This window comes from Pelodiscus sinensis, chromosome 15 (genome assembly GCF_052426305.1).
Source record: "Pelodiscus sinensis isolate ZL-2025 chromosome 15, ASM5242630v1, whole genome shotgun sequence".
In the NCBI taxonomy this organism is placed as follows: domain Eukaryota; kingdom Metazoa; phylum Chordata; order Testudines; family Trionychidae; genus Pelodiscus; species Pelodiscus sinensis.
Window position 1 is genome coordinate 5,930,976 of NC_143066.1, and position 20,825 is coordinate 5,951,800.

At 55.7% G+C, this 20,825-nt stretch overlaps 2 protein-coding genes across 6 annotated transcripts in view; both read left to right on the top strand.

The window, feature by feature from the left end:
* LOC102443598 (deoxyribonuclease 1 like 2) overlaps positions 1-1,697 on the top strand; it is a 15,946-nt gene extending 14,249 nt beyond the window's left edge. For all 3 annotated transcript variants that reach the window (XM_075899142.2, XM_075899143.2, XM_075899144.2), the window contains exons 8-9: positions 488-584; positions 1,558-1,697. In XM_075899142.2, the coding sequence (XP_075755257.2) occupies positions 488-584; positions 1,558-1,611 (151 nt within the window). In that variant the 3' untranslated portion in view covers positions 1,612-1,697. The remainder of the gene's footprint in view (positions 1-487; positions 585-1,557) is intronic.
* LOC142818570 (deoxyribonuclease-1-like 2) lies at positions 1,663-20,789 on the top strand. 3 transcript variants are annotated; one of them, XM_089782224.1, is made up of 9 exons: positions 1,663-1,787; positions 12,193-12,340; positions 13,695-13,783; positions 14,314-14,397; positions 16,154-16,254; positions 17,369-17,481; positions 18,963-19,117; positions 19,971-20,067; positions 20,226-20,789. In XM_089782224.1, exons 1-9 carry the CDS (start codon positions 1,777-1,779, stop codon positions 20,277-20,279), a joined length of 852 nt encoding a protein of 283 aa, XP_089638350.1. In that variant the 5' UTR covers positions 1,663-1,776; the 3' UTR covers positions 20,280-20,789. The 3 variants fall into 3 exon arrangements, with proteins under 3 accessions (XP_089638350.1, XP_089638352.1, XP_089638351.1); XM_089782226.1 differs by having other exon boundaries at positions 14,314-14,379; XM_089782225.1 differs by lacking the exon at positions 1,663-1,787 and adding an exon at positions 11,780-12,014.
* Positions 20,790-20,825: the final 36 nt, after the last annotated feature.

Sequence of the window (20,825 nt, forward strand, 5' to 3'; positions counted from 1 at the left end):
AGGGTCCAGAAACTTAACTAGTGGAGCCACATCTGGGAGCCACTAATTACGTGGGCAGCTCTGCCTGGTCCATGGACCACCTGACTGGAGCTTGCAGACCACTGGTGGTCCACAGGCCACGGTCTGAGCACCTTTGACCTAGCAGCTCCGCAGAGAGGACTCAGCCTTTGCTGGCTGCCCCTGCCTGCGTTCCCTCCCGTGGCCGAGCCAGGAGAGCTCAGCGGGAGCCTGGGGAGGGGGTTTCTCGGCATAGGTCTTAGCTCCAGCCTCTCACCAGAGAGCCGCTCTCGGAGGCGGGCCAGAGCAGGCGGCACGTGGGGCCAGGAAGAAGAGCGGAGGATAGCCTGGCACCTCGCTGTGTCTCAGCCCTGCCGACGCCATCCCCAGCTCACTGGAGTCGGGGCTGTTCCTCGCTGTGTCCGACTGTGAAACGAGAGCCCCTGGGAAGCGCAGGGCCTTGACCCGAGGGGGGGTTGTTGTGTTGCAGGATTGTGGTGTGTGGCCCTAAGCTGAAGAAAAGCATCGTGCCCAAGTCGGCCGCTGTCTACAATTTCCAACGCGTTTTCAAGCTGGATGAAGACGAGGTCGGTTGGCCAGGCCCCCGAGAGCAAATATTTAATTCCTTTAGACAGCGGAGCTCTTCCTTCCGCTGACGCTCCCTCCCCGGGGGACAGGCATTCTAGGGGGACCCGGCCTCTGGCCAGGCCCATGTGTTCTTGTTTAGACAACATTTTGGAAGGACAGGGATGTCCGCCGCTCCCGGGAAAGGGGGAGTCTCGGGGCTTCATCACGGGGAGTTTCAGATGCCTGCAGGTCACCAATGACCTCTGTCCACCCCAGCTCCCCGCCTGTTCTCTGTGTGTGACACACGCTAGGCCGGCAGCATCTAAGGGTGGCAGATGTCTGTGTGTGGGGGGGATGGGGGGAGACTATTTTTCATGTCCTTTTGCAGGGGTAAAACCAGGTGTCTCTAGTGGCCAGGAGTCTCTGACTCTGCAGGACCCCAAGGAAAAGGAAAACATCAGGCGGGGTCAGCCCAAAGGTCCGTCCAGCCCCGTGTCCTGTCTGCCGACAGTGGCCAATGCCGGGTGCTGCAGCAGTGACAGGCCCGGTGAGGACCAAGAGACCCAGCACTGACTAGTGCATTTAGAACCTTCTCTACCTCGAAACCAACAGCTTGAAAGCCGGGGCGTCAGGGCTCCCCCGGGAACCGCTGCTTGGGAATTCTCAGCAGCTAGGAGATCTTCACCATGAATGAGGCCCAGCCGGGGGTGCTGGCCGTGAGGATGTCAGCGGTTAACCGGCAAGCATCAGCCGTATCGTGTGATGCTTATCGATTACCGGTTACCTAGCAGCCTGGCCAGGCTGGAACTGCCCCTGCCCGTGGGACCCCGTTTAAGCCGGTAACTCTAATGTTTAACAGGATTTTACAGCCCTGTCTGCCAGTCTCGAGGCTGGAGAAGGGAGAGGTGCCTGCTACACGCTGCTGAATAGCCCCAGGTGGAGCTAAGCTGGCAGAGCTGTTACACTGTGTCCCCACTTGCTGTTCCCATGCAGGCCCTGGCTGTCAGCGACCATTTCCCCGTGGAGGTGACCCTGAAGGCTCCCTGACGCTCCAGGCTGCCTTCACCTACACCCGCTTGGACCCCTCTCCCTCCGCAGCAGTGGAACCCGGCTCCCAGCCTCCCCAGCTGTGACCCTCCGCCTGAAAGAACACTCAGCACCAGCATCTGCCATCCCCGCAGGACAGCAGCCCTGGCCGAACCAGCCCTGCTCATGCAGCCGGGGTAAGTCAATGACACGTTGGTGAAAGACGCGGGCATGTCCGCCCTGGTGTCTGGGGAGCCACACGTAGCCACGGGACAGCCAGCACCAGCAGCTGGCAGGGTCATCTGCCACCCATCACAGCCGGCTCTGGGGCAGCCCGAGGGCTTCAATCTACCGGGCTCATTCAGCCCTTCGGGACACCAACCCTCAGCAGCCCCCTCCCTCTATCAGCGCATAATGACCTTCATGAACCAGGGCTGGATTCCAACTGCGACTTGAGTTCCTATCAGTTCTGCCTGGAAGGGACCACGTGGCCCTCATCCAAAATCACTGTGTCAACGCTGTAATTCGTGGTGGCAAGCGAAGGGAAGTGACCCCTTTGCCTGTAGCTGTCTGGCTGTTACAGTCACACTCCTCGGCCTGCATGTCAAGGAGCGGAGCGGGTACCGGGACAGTGCCCTCGTGTGGGGACTGTGAGATGTGCACCGGAGCCTCCAGGAAGCCAGACAAACGGGGCCTGGGGACTTGCTCCTCTCTGGGATGAGTGGCTGGGGACTGATGGGCATCCCGACACCCTCCCCACGCTGGGCGTGCAGGGTGAAGGTGCTGGGGGACCTGCCTGTCAGTCCCAGTCCCACCCACATTGCAACGTCCTTGCAGGCAAAGGAATGAGGATGGAAAGTGAGACCCAACGGTACATTACACCCAGCTCTTGCATGGAAGGGGAGAGGGGCCCAGCCTTGCTTAGTTTCTCTCGGCCCATTCCCGAGTGTCAGGCCCATGCAGAGCGCATCTCCCAGGGGCTGGGCTCAGCTCTGTGTCAAATCCCCACCATGGCGTTCAGACCCAAGACAGCACAGCACACGCTCCTCTCACAGGCTCACCATGCGCTGAGTTGCAAACTGCCACCAACGCAAACGCCACGTCACACAGAGTTTGGAATTTCTTCCCCCCCGCTGCCCACAGCTCACTGGCCTCACGGCAGGGCCAGCAAGTGCTGGGAGGGATCAGCTAGAAAAGATTTGGAGTCGGAGAGGATGAAAGTTTGGGGGGAGATACAAGCGAGGCAGAATTACTCTAGATTAAGGCTGAGACCCAAGCAGTGGGATTTGAAATAATCACTCAAAAAACCAAAAAACCGACTTTCAAAAACCAACCCACAGGTGGGAGTTGGGATCATAAACTTAAAATGTGGCAGCATTGGGAGCTAAGACAGATGCAGCTGGAGACATTAGCAAGAGAGAAGACAGAAGCTGCCTAGAGGTCCCCTTCCCATGTCCCTGCTGCAGACAGACTGGCTGAGAGTAAAACCCAAGAGCAGAGAGAGAGGTCGCCTCGGATCTTGCCGGATGCAGAGGAAGCACGTGGTCGCATCATTAGCATTATGCCCCGAGTAGCGTAGCTGTGCAGGGCATCTTTGTGTAGGTACCATGTGTCGAAGGAAGGGCCCACGCTAAGCCGGTGCTCTGGGGGGAGGGGGAGGAAGGGGACCAGGCCTAGCCCTCCACAGCTGGGCAGGGCTGCCTGGCGCAGAGCTCTGGGGGATGCCAAGGGTGAACGGAGATGAGGCAGGCGGGTGCTGAAGGCAACATGAGCCCCAACAAAGGTGATAAGCTGGACAGAGTGGAACAGTCTAGTTAGCGAATTACGTAATAAACCTGATTGAGCTGACCCGACTCATGTGGAGGTCTCTTTAATCACAGAATAAATTCAAATCTTACTAACCCCATTGTTGGTAATGAACAGGGGGCCTGTATGGGCACCTTGGTAGGCAGCAGGGTTTGGTCTGACAAATCAGGGTTGCCAGCCTAGCAGCACAGAGACAACAGAATGCCTGGTTCTGATGAGTGGCACACCTAATCTGATCTGATTATAAAATCATGCCTGGTGTGGAAAAAGTGAATAAGGAAAAGTAATTTACTTATTCCCACAATATAAAAACTAGGGGTCACCCAATGAAATGAACAGGCAGCAGGTTTAAAACGAACAAAAGGAAGTTTTTCTTCACTGAGCGCACAGTCGACCTGTGGAACTCCTTGCCAGAGGATGTGGTGAAGGCTAGCACTTTAACAGGGTTCAAAAAAGATGGAGGTTAGGGTCATCAATGGCTATTAGCTAGGATGGGTAGGAATGGTGTCCCTGACCTCTGTTTCTCTGGAAATGGGTGACAGGGGAGGGATTGCGTGAGGATTACCTGTTGTGATCCCTCCCTCTGGAGCACCTGGCTTTGGCCACCGTTGGCAGACAGGATAATGGGCTGGATGGACCTTTGGTCTGACCCCGTATGGCCCTTCTTGTATTCTTAAAGACCGTTCCGTGTGTGTGTGTGTGGGTGTGTGTGTGTGTGTGTGGGTGTGTGTGGGTGTGTTCATGGCTTTCTGAGAAGACACCTAAGATTAAGCAGTTGGAAAGGAGGCAAAAAACAAGGAACAGAAAATGCCACTTGAGAACAGGAGTTGCTGAATTGAGACTCTGGCTCAGCACAGCCGCGAGGACGGCTCTCGGAATGTCAGTGAGCAAAAGGGAAGGAAGGTCGGGTCTTTGCACCAGCTTTTGCAAGAGCAATTAACGGTGGCAAAGCAGGGTGCCCGAGCAGGGGAAGTGTGTTAAGTGCTGGGAGGAACCTGAGGAGTTGAGAGGAGAGGTTTGCGATGGAAGGGGATAACCTGCAGTGTTAAGCGAGAGAGCTGAAGAGTGTAGAAAGCAGAGAAAATTCAATGATCAAGGGAGGGAAAAGACACAGGAATTAACTGTAACCCTTCTGCCAGGCCGAGTAAATAGCAGCAAGGGCCAGGTTCAGAATCTAGGGGTCTCCTCCCAACAAGGTAATACAACACCGGCTCGAGCCCCCAACCAGTGACCTGGGAAATCTTACATACACCTCTGGGTGCCTCAAAGAGGCAATTCTTCCCCTCTCGCAAGCACAGAGCTTCAGTATAGCAGCAAACTTTTAATAACATGAGGTAACCGACATCAGCATTAAATTGGGAACACACCACAACTCGGATTTACAGACCAAACATGAGCAAAGGCCCTCTCCCCAGCCACAAATGCCCCCAAAGTCCCAAAAGTCCAACACCCCAAGGCTGTGTCTACATTGGCACCCTTTTCCGGAAAAGGGATGCTAATGAGACAAGTCAGAATTGCAAATGCTGCGGGGGATTTAAATATCCCCCGCGGCATTTGCATGAACATGGCTGCCGCTTTTTTCCGGCTCGGGGCTTTGCCGGAGAAAAGCGCTAGTCTAGACGGGATCTTTCGGAAAATAAAGGCTTTTCTGGAAGATCCCTTATTCCTCTTAAAATCAGGAATGTAGACACAGCCCAAAAGTCTCTGCCCCGGGTCAGTGCCGTCCCAGGGTTCAAAAGTTCACCCGGCGGGGTTTCACCATCCCAACCTGGAGGGGCGGGGATCGATGCACCTTACATGGTCTGCCGATGACTCCGCCTCTCCGTGGGGTTCTACTGCCACCGCCGCCGAGAGTCACTCTGCCACAGTCCACCTGTCATCCAGTGAGCCGCCTCCACTGTCCGGCTCCGCCAGCCGTCTCGGTCCACGCCCCTGGCTGCCAGCTGGCTGCTCCTGCCGCTGCTCCACCGGCTGTCTGCTGCCGCTCCTATCAGCCGCAGGTCGTCCCCGCCAGCCGCTCTGCTGTCTGCCCGCACCCGCAGGTCGTCCCCGCCAGCCGCTCTGCTGTCTGCCCGCACCCGCAGGTCGTCCCCGCCAGCCGCTCTGCTGTCTGCCCGCACAGGTAAATGTCTGTGAGTTAATGGTATTAGAGGTGAAAATTGCGGAAGCTATCTTCGTAATGGGTGAGATAGCCAGAGTCTTTGGGTGAGATAGCCAGAGTCTTTGGGTGAGATAGCCAGAGTCTTTGTTGAGACTCAAGCGTAGAGTGTCAAATTTTAGCATGAATGACAGTTCAGAGGATTCCCTTTCAAGTGCAGATTTAAAAGGCTTTTGAAGCAGGATGCAGGTGATTAAGTCGTTGAGAGAGTGTCCTTTCTGGTTGAAATGGCAAGAAACTGTTTTTTCTTTGTGAGCCTGTCTAATATCTGTTTTGTGGGCATTGATCCTTTGGCGAAATGTCTGAGACATTTGTCCAATATACGAAGCAGACGGACACTTTCGGCACATGATAGCATAAATTATATTTCTGGATGCGCAGGAATATGTGTTCTTGATCTTATAACTCACTTGGTTAGGTCCAATAAGGGTATCAGCAGAGTGATACCTCTAATACCATTAACTCACAGACATCTACCTCCCCCCCCCCCCGCATCCCCCCTCCTGTTCTGAAATTTGATTTGTTCTTGTCATATGTGATCATCATTTTTTTAACTGTATCCTTTGGTATATATGGTTGTGACAATTTTCTTCCACTATTTGATCTGAGGCAGTGGGTCTGGTCCACAAAAGCTCAGCATCTAATAAACCCGTGGTCACCAACAGGTCGATCGCGAGGCCTCGACCAGTCGCTCGCGAGGCATCCTGTCTGCCCCGCCCCCATTTCCCTCCCACCCCCGAGAAGCCCCACTACTTACCTCAAGGAGGGGTTAGTCAGCCCTGTGGGAGGCACGCAGGGGGTTTCCCGGTGCGCGTGTGGGGAGGGGTTGGCCCTGGGGCAGGCATGGGCGCGGGGCTTCCCTATGTGGGGGGGGGAGGGCTTCCCTATTCAGGGGGGGCATCCCTGCGCGTCCCCAGGGTAGGCACGGGCTGGTTTCCCTGGGGGGAGGGGAGAATCCTGGGAGGAGGGAGATGCAGGGGACTCTCCCCTCCACTGGCACCCCAGTCCCCAGCCACAGAACGCTGTCCCCACACCCATGGCCCCAGCCACAGAACTCTGTCCCCATTCCCGTCCCCACTCCCCGAACTCTGTCCCCACTGGCACTCTGTCCCCTGCTGCAGAACCTTGTCTTCTGCCCTCCCAGCACCCTGTTCCCTCTTCCCTGCCCCCCGCCGCAGAACTCTGTCCCCACAAAATGTATAATTGTAAATGCTTTATTTAGATTTAAGTAGCATGAATAAAAAACAGACCATTTATTTCATAACTATAAACACCTGATTTTAATTGTATGTATCGCATAATTTAAAAATAAACTGTTTATCAGAGTGTGTAAGTAAGGGCTGGGGAGAGCAAGTGATGGACAGGAGGAGAATAGAGAGGGCAGGGCTTCAAGGAAGAGGCGGGGCAGTAGATCTTCACCTGTTCTGAGATTTAAAAAGTGATCTTGGGTGTAAAAAGGTTGGAGACCACTGTAATGAACCATCTTGTTAATCTTTAAAGTGCTATATAATCCTGTATTTTGTTTCAGCTACAACAGGCTAACATGGCTACATTTCTATCACAAATTAATTCTGATATTCCACAGTGGAGAGAGAGAAGGGAATGCAATTGGTGTTGTTTAGGCCCTTAGACAGGGCCCTACCCCCAGGTACAAAGACCTTTCCTGAGCTTGGAACCCGTGAGCCTTGTCTAGCGAGTGCTACTTAGTTTATGGCAAATCCCTCTGTCATAAACAGTTCCACCATTCCATTGTCCTTGATTCGCATAATCAGGGTAACAAGATTTTATCCCCCCTGCCTCAGTAACAGAGAGACTGGGGATCCCACAGTGGCCAAAGGGACCATTTGGGCTGCTGTGAGCACATACTAGACAGGGTGGGTGTGTCTATGCAAATTGGGATCAGCCCCTGAAGTCTCTGCACCACTTGTCACAGTTCACCACCAGAGTTTACCCTGACCCCACTTACATAACCATAGACTCTTAGGAGCTCGTTGGAAGAAAGAAAATGCAGTTATGCAACTCCAAGAAACACCAGTGATCTACAAGGTAACTCTGGGTAGCTGTCATGAAGGAGAAATTGAGAAAGAACCACCTACCTGGTACTGTCTCCATCTTGTTTTTTTTTTAAACCAGTTTGGTCATTTCTACCAGCTTGAAATAAAGATCAAATCATGGATGGATCCCGACAAACACCCCTAAAAGGAAACCCTAAACCAACCAAAATGACTAGCTTAAAAAGAAAAGCTCTATGATCTTAGCACATTCTTAGACTGACGCAAAAGATATATTTGCTATTGGCTGCAAAGCAGGTAGAAATTCCTGGTGGGCAACTATATGGCTTGGAAAATTGATTTTGCCATCAAATGGTTTTGGAAATTGGTATATTAGCGTGATTCATGCCCCTCGCCCCACACCCTGAAGCCATGGGTGTGCATGTTCATGGAATCACAAGCCTGAAATAAAGGCATGGGGGGAACAAAAGGCTCCATTAATTAATTCAGATTTTAATCAAAAGGAGGCAATAAAGTTGCACAATTGTGAAAGATTTAAAGGACCGAAATGAAGCCTCCCTGATCATATAGCTCTATTTAAAAAGGAAGGTGCATGTGCATTTTGTGTGCTAAGTAAATTGGCTTTCAAAGAATTCTGCTACAAATCAACTTTCTTCAATAATTAAAGTGCTAACTTTTTTTATTTTGAAGATGCAATGGTATAGATGAGACAAGTTAGCCTCGTTAAAGTATTATTCAAGCAATTCCCAGGGTAGTACCTTAATTTATGGTTAAAGGCCTCAATTGTTGAGGTGTCTTTAAGTTGCGATTCTTGTGTGAATTTTGGTTCCAAGAAAGAAAGCTGACAAGGGACTCTGGAAAGCAAAAGGCAGCAGCATCACTGGGACTTTGGGGACAGCAGCCAACATGTTGTAGGAAGATAAAGAGGACTGGCCTTTCTTGGGAGGCACCGTTAAATGGTTTTGTCTGTGGGAAAAAAAAATCTAGACAAACAGAATTGGTTTTAACCCAGGGTTCACTCTAATGGGCATTAAGACTTGTTATACACAGACGCCATTCCTAAAACATGACAAATATAAACCAAAGCCATTCATTTCTGAAGTCCTCAAACTTTTGTTTTATATTTAAGCAATGGATCTTGGAAACCAAAGTAACTAATAAAAAACAATGACTAGTCCTATGGCACCTGAGACTAACAATAGGATCAGGAGCTTTTGTGGATAAAACCTACTCGCTCACATGTCGATGACACCCTGCCTTTGAAACAGATGCCCCTTTACACAAGGCAAGGCCTGATGTGTCAAAATGAAGTTAGTAAATTCAATTAGGTGGAAACAAACTCTACTCGCCACCCTTCAAACCTGCAAAATAAGTGCAGGGAGGGCAGGGAAGGAGAAAAAGTAAATGGAAGTGAATTGAAGTGTTCGGAATATGTCTAGAATACTTTGTTGCTTGCATATTAGTCATATGGGTTACTCACTACAGGCTGTTGGTTTAATAAGTGAACAGATACAGGAGTTGTTATTTTTATCTGCTGTGAAGACAACTCTCCTTTCTCCCCACCTCTCTTCTGAAACTTTTGTAAGTAATCCTCTTCCCTTTTCTGATCTGCTGCCAGCGTTCCTAGGAACGGGGACTTTGCACACTGCTTTGTGAAAACCTGTTATCACAACCACCGACTGTGCTGGGGTCTGACTGTACAGTCTACTAGTGCAGCAGGGTTAAGTTAGCTCACTGTTCTGTGTGCAGCCAGTGGACAGTCTCTCGGCAGGGAACCTGGAGCAATAACCGATTGCCATGTGCTTGCAGCAGTTAAAAAGCCTGCCCATTATCATGTGTCAGGTCTTTATGAAACTCACTCTTTTCGGGATATTGTGCAAGCTGGGGTTGCAGCAAGAGCCTCAGCCTGACTGCAAAAGAACGCCTGGCATGGTTACTGTTCCAGGACCTAAGCATCCATACACCAATCAGACCTGGCTGAATGCAGAAATCCCTTTCTACACCTGAGTGTCCTTGGATCCTGTGTCTCTTGAGAGGCACAGGCCTGCTCCTCCTTTATTGTGGGCAAACCTCAGACCTGAAACAATGTTGCAAAGTGTTAAAGCTAAGTGGAGGCAGGAAAAAGGGAAGAAGGGAATTTGTGTGCAGTCATCTTAGTCTTGTTAGCAAGAGAGCAAGGCCAATTCTGATTCTTGCCAACGCGAGAGCTGTAGTAAGACGATAAGACGCTGCCTTCACCTCTCGCCTCCATACGGAGATAAGGATAGAACGCTGACTCTGGCAGGGACCTTGGGATAAGGAGCATCTGGGTGGACTTAAAATAACTTAGCCACTGGCATTTTGCTTTAGCCACTGGCGTTTGTCATGGGAAGGAGACTAATTTTTTGTTATTTTATTTAATGGACAGTATATAAACTGCTTCATAGCTGCTTGTATTTGAAGATCTGCCTCGGGGGGGCTCCCCCCTCCATCCGAATCAGTTTTTCCCTTGCTGCAGCTCGTAATAAAACTGCCTCTGGCTACTTGTTGCTTACAAATGCAGAGTGAGGACAATGTTTTCTTCCACGGCTGAAAAAAACCCCAAACATTCAAAAGGTTTCTGCCTGTATCTCCCTAGGATACGCTGTCATTACACGTGTATTATCCGCAGCGGGTTTCTATAAACTCAAGGGGGCTCTATTTTATATTATTTCCCTCTCTGCTGTGCTTAAAATGTGCTGGCCATTAGAAAGCCTGTTGTGTTTCAACACTGGCAAAAGTTTGCCTGGCATTGTGATGGGACCCCCAGGGTGTAGCCTGGGACTACGGGACCGCTGTGCCCCCCGCCCCCAATTCTCCAGTCCAGACTGTTTCCCACAATGTTTGGCTAGTGACAAGCAGCAAACCCCTCCAGGCGTTGCGATCACTCAGCACAACCTCACAGGGAGCCCCACGCCCAGCGAAAGTGGAGGCCTGCTCCCGACGCCTCTCCTGAATCACAGGGAGAAAAGGCACCAGCCAAATCCTCCCAGCCTTGCACTTCAATAAGGCACCTGCTTTAATTGCTGCCCCCTCTCGTCAACGGAAAGTGGGCATGTACCAGCCTTTGTAGCCTGAGCCGATGTACCAACCACGTCAGTCAAACTCACGGGGGAAAGAAACGGCTGAACCAAAGACAGCTATGCAGTGATTGTAACGCATGGACAAAAAGTCACAGTGGTCACCAAAATAAAACATAAGCACTCACCCTAACCACTCAGCCTTTAGCCTGAGCAAACCGTTTGCCTCCCCCACTGGCTACTGCAGTTCATAGTACCCAGGATTCACCCTTGAAACCGGGGCCAGTCACCGCTGTTCAGGTTTTCCGAGCGTCCTTGTTGCTTGCAGCATAGGTGGGGGCAAGAGGAAGGGCCAGGCATGGGCCCGTGTGTTGTTTTATTGCCTTAGTCCAGTGCTTGGGGAGCACACGTCCAGGCCTGTCTGGTGGGACTGGGCATGGCTTCACTTTGGGACGCAGCAACACCCTGCTGGGAGTGAGTCACTGACTGTAACGCCTGTGCTGGACAACAGCTGGCAATGCCTGTTCGGCACCCTCCCGCAGGCCTTGGGTACCTCCCTGGTCACCGTCTCTGGAGAGCTCGTGTCAGGGCGCATCCCAAACCCACAGCACATTTAAGTGACAACCTGACAACACATTCTCAGAACTTCACGTGCACTAGCGTGATCCAGCTCCAGGGAGAACAGCGACTTTCAGCGGCTCATAACCTGTCCCGACACCACATATGCCCTGCTTTGGATGCACTGACACGGTTCTATATAAATGAGGAACACGGGGTACACAATGTCACAGGTACAGCATACACCTTCACTCTAAAAAGCTTGGGGAAAACTCTGTATCTAATTTTCTCATTAAAACAGAGGGGTTAGAGGAAAAAGCAATACATTTTCTCATTTATAATATGAGTACCCTTGTCTTTACTGTCAAATTCTCTCCCTCCCCTCACGGTTTAGCAATTAATCCTATACACACGGGGCCATATAACTATGGCAACCCTACTAGCAGACAGTGCCCACAGCTAGGTTTTTGTTTCTACAGGTGGTGCACATTACTTGGTGCACATAGAAAAATTTATTCCACACACGGATGGTACAAGATTAGCAAGAACATTGGGTGGGGAGGAAGTGGGAGTTCCCAACCTTTAGGATTAGTGTGAACCTGTAGCCAGTCCGGAACGAGGTATTTTTGCGCCCCCTCGCCTGAGGTTAGCATGTTCACTTTTTACTTTTGCAGCTTATTATTTTTACTTATTGCGTCTTTGCGCCTTGGATTATGATATGCCTGGGGCAAGCACGCAGCTTGCCCCGCCCTTCTTACAACCCTGTCTGCACACAAGATAAGCACTGACATACAGAAAGGACGCCCCATACCCGTGGTAGCTTTTGAGACTATTGCCTGGGGGCTAAAACAGGTGACTAGAAGCCAGGACTCCTGGGTTTTTCTCCCAGTTCTGTCACTGATCCACTGGGTGACAGCACCGTGCCTCAGTTTCCTTCTGTGCAAATGAGGGATAACGTCACGGTCTGCTTTTCTGGAGAGCTGTAATAGGTGGAGTGTAATTTAGACTCCGTGTCCCTTCTTGCCTGCAGGATGGGAGCCATGAGTCCGGCACTGGCCCTTCTGGCCGTGGCCCACCTGCTGGGCTCGGCTGCCACCCTGAAAATCGGCGCTTTCAACATCAGGGCCTTTGGAGACAAAAAGCTGTCCGACGAGATCACGGCGGGCATCATCGTGAAAGTGAGTACGCCAGGCTGCCCGAGATCCCGGCTTGTCGGGGGTCAAGAGTGGGACGGAGCGGCGCTGGCTCTAGGCCTAGCTCAGGAACCTCTCCGGTAGCCAGGGGGCCGCAGGGCGGACACGTTATTTCGGTTAGTATCTGGAGCGGGCAGCCCCGGCCCTGCCCCGCTTGTTGCCATTGACACCAGCTATTATCGCTGCTAGAGAACAAGGGGCGCCCCCTGCCAGGCCAGGCCAAGGGGCCCCCCCAGCTACTCTGGACAGGCTCTGCTGGTGGACAATGTGGGGGGGAGGCAGAGCGGCCGCTGAGGCCAGGGTGCGGATGTCCCAGGGCCTTGCTTGGTTCCCAGGGCAGTGGGCAGAAAACGGCTGGGAAAGGCCGGGCCGTACCCATCCCTGGGGTCACCCCGCCAGCCGCAGAGCCAGGCCCCACACTGACAGCCCCTCCAGCCTCCCTCGGGAGGGGCCAGTGGCAGGAAGAGGAGGGGCTGGGGGAGCAGGGGTCCACAGCCAAGGACACTGGCACCTCCTGGAGCCCAGCGCACCCTTCCCCCATTGCCCCTCAGCTCAGACAGCTCCACAGCTGTGGGGTCTGGCCCCGGCCATTCCTCTGGTGCTGAGCCCAGCCCCGGCCACAGCCCCTCTACGTCCCCTCAGGTCCCACCCGCCAGGCGACCCCGGCAAGCCAATAGCACCGAGCCAGGAGGTGCCCGGGCTGCCGGCCCACTGGGCGCTCTGCAGAGGAACAGGCAAGGAAGCAGCCTGGAGCCAGAAGAGAGGCAGGGGGAGCCAGAGAGCTGGGCCCAACCCCACCCAAACCTGGGCCTGGGCTGGGCAGACGCAGCCTCCTCACTGCTGTGCTCTGCGCGCCCACCCAGGCAGGGACGGGCCCCAGGGCAGGCCCCGGTTTGCTGCTCGGTGCGGCTCCTTGTCTGAGCTCCGAGGGGGCACGGCCAGGGCTCTGGGCTGTGCGACAGGCGGCCTGGCTCCTCGCTGCTCCGAGAGGCCTGGCAAGCCCCTTTCCCTCCCCGGGGTTCCCCCGCTACGGCGGTGACATCCATGCCCCAGCGGCAGGGCCCAGGCGCCGGCTACTGCCTCAGCTCCGTAGCCTGCAGCGGGGGGCTCAGTCCATCCCCAGTGGGGCTCCCTCCTTGGGCGGGGCGATTCGAATGGAGCAGGAGCCGCCTTCGCCCCTCTCTGGGGCTGCCCCCGCTCGCTTTGGCTGCCAGGGAGCTGCACGATGTACCAGGCCGGCGCCCTCGGCTGCAGAGCCCAGCGCTCTGTTCCCCAGCCCAGCCGGCCCTCCCAAGGCCCTGCCGCCCGCGCCCTGACAGCCTCCCGCGTGCCCCCGCAGATCCTGTCGCGGTACGACATCATCCTGCTGCAGGAGGTGCGGGACGCCGATCTCAGCGCCGTGGACAACCTCCTGGAGCAGCTCAACAGGTAACAGCCGGCGGGCGGGGGGGAGGGGTCCCCCGTCTCAGCCCCCATTAGTGATTAACAAGGCCACACAAGCAGAGACCGAGTAGCCACCTGGCTCTGCGGCTGGGAGGCTGGATCCGGGCCGCCTATCCCTGCCGAGGGTGGGTCAAGTCAGGCTGGGACTCGGGTCCAATAGTGAGACCCTCCTTCAGCGGTCATTGGGGGGGCACAGAAGGCCCAGCTGACAGGGCAGGCTGAGACCAGAAGGTGAAAGGGGCGAGCACGGGCGAAAGAGCTTTGTGGCTGGCTAGTTAGCTGGCGTCCGTAGGGAGATCTGTGTGCCTAGGGCCAGGCCCCTCCTCAGCCCCACACGAGGAGCACGGGGCAGGGCATGGCTGGTGGGGGACTGGCAGGGTTTGTCTGAGGCCTGCACCCACGGCTTTGGCTCTCCTGGCATGGCCAGGGGCACCCTACTGATGCCCGGAGCGTGTGAGGCTTGGAGCTGAGGCCAGCCTGGGAGGTCAGCGCTGTTCTCCTTTGGGTCCCCCCAGCGCGTCGAAGTACGAGTACAGCTACGAGAACAGCGAGCCCCTGGGCCGGGAGAACTACAAGGAGATGTATGTCTTCATCTACAGGTAACAGGGCTCCCGGAGAGCCGGCTCGGCAGCTGCCAGCCCGGAGCCAGGCCCGGCTCCCGCTGCCCACCTCAGCAGTGACTCCGGGGGAGTCTGTGGAGTTGGGACCTGGGGGACCGGCCCCACACAGAGCAGTCCCCTCAGCGCTCCCTTTGGGCCCCTGCAAGCGGGCAGTACTGCGCAGAGGGGCCCTGATTTCCATGAGAACAAGGCCGCTGGAGTCTGGTTGTGCCCGCCATCGGCGGGCTGGGCTGGGGGGTCAGTGCTCAGGCCCTTTGCTGCCTGTTTCTGTGCGGCTGAACACTCGCGCTGGGCAGCGTGTCCCCGACGCAGCATTTCCTGCCTGGGCAACAGCCACTGAGGCGGGGGGTCATGGGACAAGCACGTCCCAGCTGCTCTTGGGGCAGGCTGAGGGTTATTAGTTCCCCGCCCCCTAGCATTGGGGGGTGGCCAGGCCGGGGGTCCAGTCCCTCCCTGCTCCACTGGGTCCCAGCTCAGGGCAAGCTTGCTCACCGCTGGGTCAGCAGAGCATCTGTCCAAAACACCTGACACCACCCAGCACACTAGCTGCCCCCGAGCCCCTTCCTACCCTGTCCCAGGCGCAGCAACCCTGGCATCTCCGTGGCATTTGGGCCCCTCAGCCCACGCAGCTCTCCCCCTCCTGGGCCTCCACCTGGACCTCAGCCATTCCCAGGCTGGCACCTGCAACACACAACCTCCCTCCTCAGGGGTCCACCCTGAATGGGCTGGTGGGGAGGACTGAGGGGTGTTGGTGGGGAGCCCTAGGCTGGGCTATCAGGGGGCTGGTGGGGAGGACTGAGGGGTGCTGGTGGGGAGCCCTAGGCTGGGCTATCAGGGGGCTGGTGGGGAGGACTGAGGGGTGTTGGTGGGGAGCCCTAGGCTGGGCTATCAGGGGGCTGGAGGGGAGGACTGAGGGGTGCTGGTGGGGAGCCCTAGGCTGGGCTATCAGGGGGCTGGTGGGGAGGACTGAGGGGTGCTGGTGGGGAGCCCTAGGCTGGGCTATCAGGGGGCTGGTCGGGAGGACTGAGGGGTGCTGGCAGTAGGGTTGCCAGGTGTCTGGTATTCACACGGACAGTCTGGTATTTTCACCTCCTGTCTGGTAAAAAAAAATCAGAAAATAACAGACACCTAAGATGTCCAGTATTTTCTGATTTTTTTCCCTGGCCAAGAGGCAAAAATGCCAGGCACCTGGCAACCCTACAAACACTCAGCACCTGGCCTCCTCTGGCCCCCAACACTCCCAACCCCAGTCTCCATGCTTACTTGGGTCCGCAAAGCTGCTGGCACAAAATGGCAGCCTGGCAAAAAGACCAAGGGGAAGCAATGACTCCCCTGGGTCTTAGTGCTCAACCGCTCCCCTGTTCCTATCCCTGCACTCACTCTTAAAGGGGACATGCTGTTTTAATGCTGTTTTATTTTAATATATATATTTTTTGCTTAATAAGTCTTGGAGTCCTTTTTTTTCTTTGCTCAACAACTTTGGTCTCCCCCTTTTTTTTCTTCAACCGAATTTTTTCCCGGCATTTTTTTTGGGGGAGCGGGAGGGAAGGATGTTCAGTATTTTTGTTTCCACCATCTGGCAACCCTAGCTGGCAGAGCGGGTGTGGCGGGAGCCAGGGGGCTGGGAGTCAGGACTGAGGGGTAGTGGGGAGCCCCTACAAGCCAAACCCTCTGACACAAATAGTTGGAGCCTCCTTCCCACCCTCTTCATCTCCCCCTCCCCGTTTCCATGCAGGACGCTGTCGGTGTCCGTAGAGGCTACGTACCAGTACCCAGACCCAAACGACACCTTCAGCCGTGAGCCATTCATCGTGAAGTTCTCGTCCCCGTACTCGAGTAAGCTGAGCCCGCTGGCAGGGGTGACCCAGCCCCACGCAGGGGCCAGCCCCCAGTTTGTACCACCAGCGAGGATGGCGGGCCGCCTCCTCGAGGGTAAAGCCTCCTCGAGGCTCAAGCCCTGCTGCCGGAGGGCAGGGAGACTCTTCCAGGGCTGGGAAATGTGCCGGGGGGTCCACTCCCCCAGCCACGGGTACGGAGAGGACTGGACCTTGCAGTCACGTTCTGCTGCGACCTGGCATATTTGCAGAGCGAGAGGCACTGGGGGACATCGTGAGATGCCAGGACCTCAGCTCCGGCTCTCGCCCAGCCGCTGGGGCGGGGAGCTCTCTGGCCGCGTTGGCCAATAGGGGACAGGCACCTGCAGGTGTAGACGAAAGGAGAAAGCCGGGAGTGTCCCCACTAGGCCAGGACACCCTAGGGGAGCGCTGTTGGGGGCGTTACTGGAGCTGGTGCACAAACCTTATGGCACAGGATAGCACGTGTTCATATGTACACGTATGATGGCTCTGTGTGTGTGAGTGTATATTATGGTGCTGGGCGTGTGTTCACATGCATGTGCATGATGGCTGTGTGTGTGTGATGGCTCTGGGTGTGCATGTGTGAAATGTCGGTGTGTGCGTGCGATGGCTCTGTGTGCATGCATGCAATGGGTGGGGACGTGTCAGTGAGCTGTCTCTGTGTATGTGTGCAATGGCTTTCTGTGTGCATGCGTGCGTGCGATGGTCAGGGATGTGTCCATGAGTGAGCTCTGCGTGTGTGCGTGATGGCTCTCTGTGTGCACACGTGCGATGGCCGGGGACGTGCCCATGTCAAGTGAGCTAACTCTCCGTGAGCGTGCGATGGCTCTCTGTGTGCACGCGTGGGATGGCCGGGGACGTGTCCATGTCAGTGAGCTAGCTCTTCATGTGTGTGCGATGGCTGAGGAAGTGTCGGTTTCAGTGAGCTAGCTCTGTATGTGTGCGATATGGCACTGTGTGCACGCGTGCTATGGCCGGGTATGAGTCCGTGAGTGAGCTGGCTCTGTATGAGCATGATGGCTTTCTGTGTGCACGCATGCGTGCGATGGCTGGGGACGTGTCCGTGGGATGACCCTACCTGGTGTCTCCGGCAGAGGTGCGGGAGTTCGTGCTGGTTCCCCTGCATACGCCCCCCAAAGAGGCTGTGGCCGAGATCGATGCCCTCTACGATGTCCACCGGGCCGTCATCAACAAGTGGGGGACTGACGTAAGCCGCTGCATCCGGTGCAAATCCACCACCGTGTGAACGTACAAGGGGGCTTTAGATCCACAGCTAATGAGGCCAGAAGTGCTGTTCCGAACTTCTCATCTGAGGTCCTGCATCGCCCAGGGCAGAGAACCCAGCCCCAGGGTCCTGGGCCAAGCCTGGCGCTCCCTCTCCCCCTTGCCTAGAGCTAGGCTGGAACCCCCAGAGTCCCATCAGCTGCTGCCTCTGGGCCACCACGCTGGCCTCCTCGTGTCCGGCTCCATGGCGGATAAATGCCAGAAAATGCACCCGTCTCTCTGAGGCAGACCACGGCCGTTACCGTCTCCAGCAGGCCTGGTTCCATGGGGCACGGACCGGGCCATTTACATACAGACTCTAAGGGCCCCGGGATCCCACCTGGAGAGCCTGTCAATGGCCGAGCTCTGGGCTTAGGGCCTGGCCTGTATCGGCAGCCCCTCTCTGAATCAACATTTTCCTCAGGGGAAGTCTTTGTGGGAAAAACATGGGCTCTCCTGCAGGAAAATAGAGAGGGACTGGCTGATACAGGATCCCGCTGGCCCGAAATGCAGGGGTCTGGGCTGTCAAACGGCATCAACACGTTTCAGTTTGAGGTTTGGCATGAAGCTGCATCTGCAGGCTCTGCTGCAGTGCCTCATGGGAGTGGTAGTTCCGGTACCTCATTACGCATTCTCCCCGAGGGGATCTCCAGATGGACTACATCTCCCATGATACACCACAGCCTCTCCTCTGGCCAAACCATGATGTGATGGCTGGGGGGGGGTACGGGAGGGGGGAAAAAGCACCTGAACTACAGCTCCCATGAGGCACTGTGGCAGCCTTTTAAAATCTGCCTCCCCTCCCCCAAAATGGACTTTTCCAAATCAAAACTTTCCATTCCAGGTTAAACTTTGACATTTTGACTTTTCATCCCAATTCGAGACAAAATCAATGGGATTTCGGCCCTTCCCTGGGTAGGGTTGCCAGGTGTCCGGTTTTTGCCTGGACTGTCCATTATTCGGGTTCCCTGTCCATAAAAAAACAGAAAATACTGGTCGTGTGAAATGTCTGGTATGTCCTGTTCCCCTCGGATGGAAGCCCGGCGGGGACAATTTTCCCCTGCTGTGTCTGGCGGGGGCGTGATGAGCGTGGGGCCATTTAAAGGAGCAGCGCCCCCTTTCTTTTTTCTCAGCAACTTTGGTCTTCCGCCCCCTTTTTTTTCGCTCAACAGAATTTTTTCCCAGTGTTTTTTTTTTGGGGGGGGGGGGGGCAGAGGGGTGTTCAGTATCGTTTGTTAAACCATCTGGCCACCCAATCGCTGGGAGGGAAGTTCTGCCTTTCACCGAGCCCTCGTGGTGCAGACCAGGGGGCCCAGCACCCAGGCCCCGACACTGAAAGCGTAAGGGAGCTCGGCCCAGCTCTCAGCCCTGTCCCAGTGTCTGCCGGCACCCAACACCCAGCCCACTCAGGCTGTTCTTCCACAGAACATCATATTCCTGGGAGACTTCAACGCCGACTGCTCCTACGTCAGGAAAGGGGACTGGGAGTCTATCCGCCTGCGCACCAGCGAGGTGTTTGAGTGGCTCATCCCCGACACCATGGACACCACGGTCGGGAAGTCGGACTGCGCCTACGACAGGTGAGACGCCGCCTTTCCGCGCAGCCCGGGGGCCTTAACGTTCCTCCCGCCTGGCTCCCAGCACGGAGACGCCATCTAAAACCCCTTTGTGGCCTACAAGTAAAAGCTCATATTTTACTATTGGGTCTCTCTCCCCAACAGCAGCCACAGAACTGGGGCTCGGCAGGACAGGCCATCTCTCCCCACTCACAGCCCTGGAGATGGGGGGAGTCACCTCTTTCTCTGGCTGCCTCAGCCCTGCACTTCCCAAATCCCCCCTTCTTGCCCCCACTGCCCTCCCACCTCCCTCTATTTCCCCCACCTCACCTCACAGCCCCCTCCTACCCACCCCTTATTCCCCCAGGCCACCCCCTCTCCTTACATGTGAGGGTCCAGAAACTTAACTAGTGGAGCCACATCTGGGAGCCACTAATTACGTGGGCAGCTCTGCCTGCTCCATGGACCACCTGACTGGAGCTTGCAGACCACTGGTGGTCCACAGGCCACGGTTTGAGCACCTCTGACCTAGCAGCTCCGCAGACAGGACTCAGCCTTTGCTGGCTGCCCCTGCCTGCGTTCCCTCCCGTGGCCGAGCCAGGAGAGCTCAGCGGGAGCCTGGGGAGGGGGCTTCTCGGCATAGGTCTTAGCTCCAGCCTCTCACCAGAGAGCCGCTCTCGGAGGCGGGCCAGAGCAGGCGGTACGTGGGGCCAGGAAGAAGAGCGGAGGATAGCCTGGCACCTCGCTGTGTCTCAGCCCTGCCGACGCCATCCCCAGCTCCCTGGAGTCGGGGCTGTTCCTCGCTGTGTCTGACTGTGAAACGAGAGCCCCTGGGAAGCGCAGGGCCTTGACCCGAGGGGGGGTTGTTGTGTTGCAGGATTGTGGTGTGTGGCCCTAAGCTGAAGAAAAGCATCGTGCCCAAGTCGGCCACTGTCTACAATTTCCAACGCGTTTTCAAGCTGGATGAAGACGAGGTCGGTTGGCCAGGCCCCCGAGAGCAAATATTTAATTCCTTTAGACAGCGGAGCTCTTCCTTCCGCTGACACTCCCTCCCCGGGGGACAGGCATTCTAGGGGGACCAGGCCTCTGGCAGAGCTGTTACACTGTGTCCCCACTTGCTGTTCCCATGCAGGCCCTGGCTGTCAGCGACCATTTCCCCGTGGAGGTGACCCTGAAGGCTCCCTGATGCTCCAGGCTGCCTTCACCTACACCCGCTTAGACCCCTCTCCCTCCGCAGCAGTGGAACCCGGCTCCCAGCCTCCCCAGCTGTGACCCTCCGCCTGAAAGAACACTCAGCACCAGCATCTGCCATCCCCGCAGGACAGCAGCCCTGGCCGAACCAGCCCTGCTCATGCAGCCGGGGTAAGTCAATGACACGTTGGTGAAAGACGCGGGCATGTCCGCCCTGGTGTCTGGGGAGCCACACGTAGCCACGGGACAGCCAGCACCAGCAGCTGGCAGGGTCATCTGCCACCCATCACAGCCGGCACTGGGGCAGCCCGAGGGCTTCAATCTACCAGGCTCATTCAGCCCTTCGGGACACCAACCCTCAGCAGCCCCCTCCCTCTATCAGCGCATAACGACCTTCATGAACCAGGGCTGGATTCCAACTGCGACTTGAGTTCCTATCAGTTCTGCCTGGAAGGGACCACGTGGCCCTCATCCAAAATCACTGTGTCAACGCTGTAATTCGTGTTGGCAAGTGAAGGGAAGTGACCCCTTTGCCTGTAGC

Bases quoted from the DNA above. Each gene is read 5' to 3' on its own strand.
- LOC142818570 (XM_089782224.1), top strand. The intron at 17,482-18,962 runs GTAAGCCGCTGC...GTTCTTCCACAG, and splicing joins TCAACAAGTGGGGGACTGAC to AACATCATATTCCTGGGAGA. The intron at 20,068-20,225 runs GTCGGTTGGCCA...GTTCCCATGCAG, and splicing joins TCAAGCTGGATGAAGACGAG to GCCCTGGCTGTCAGCGACCA.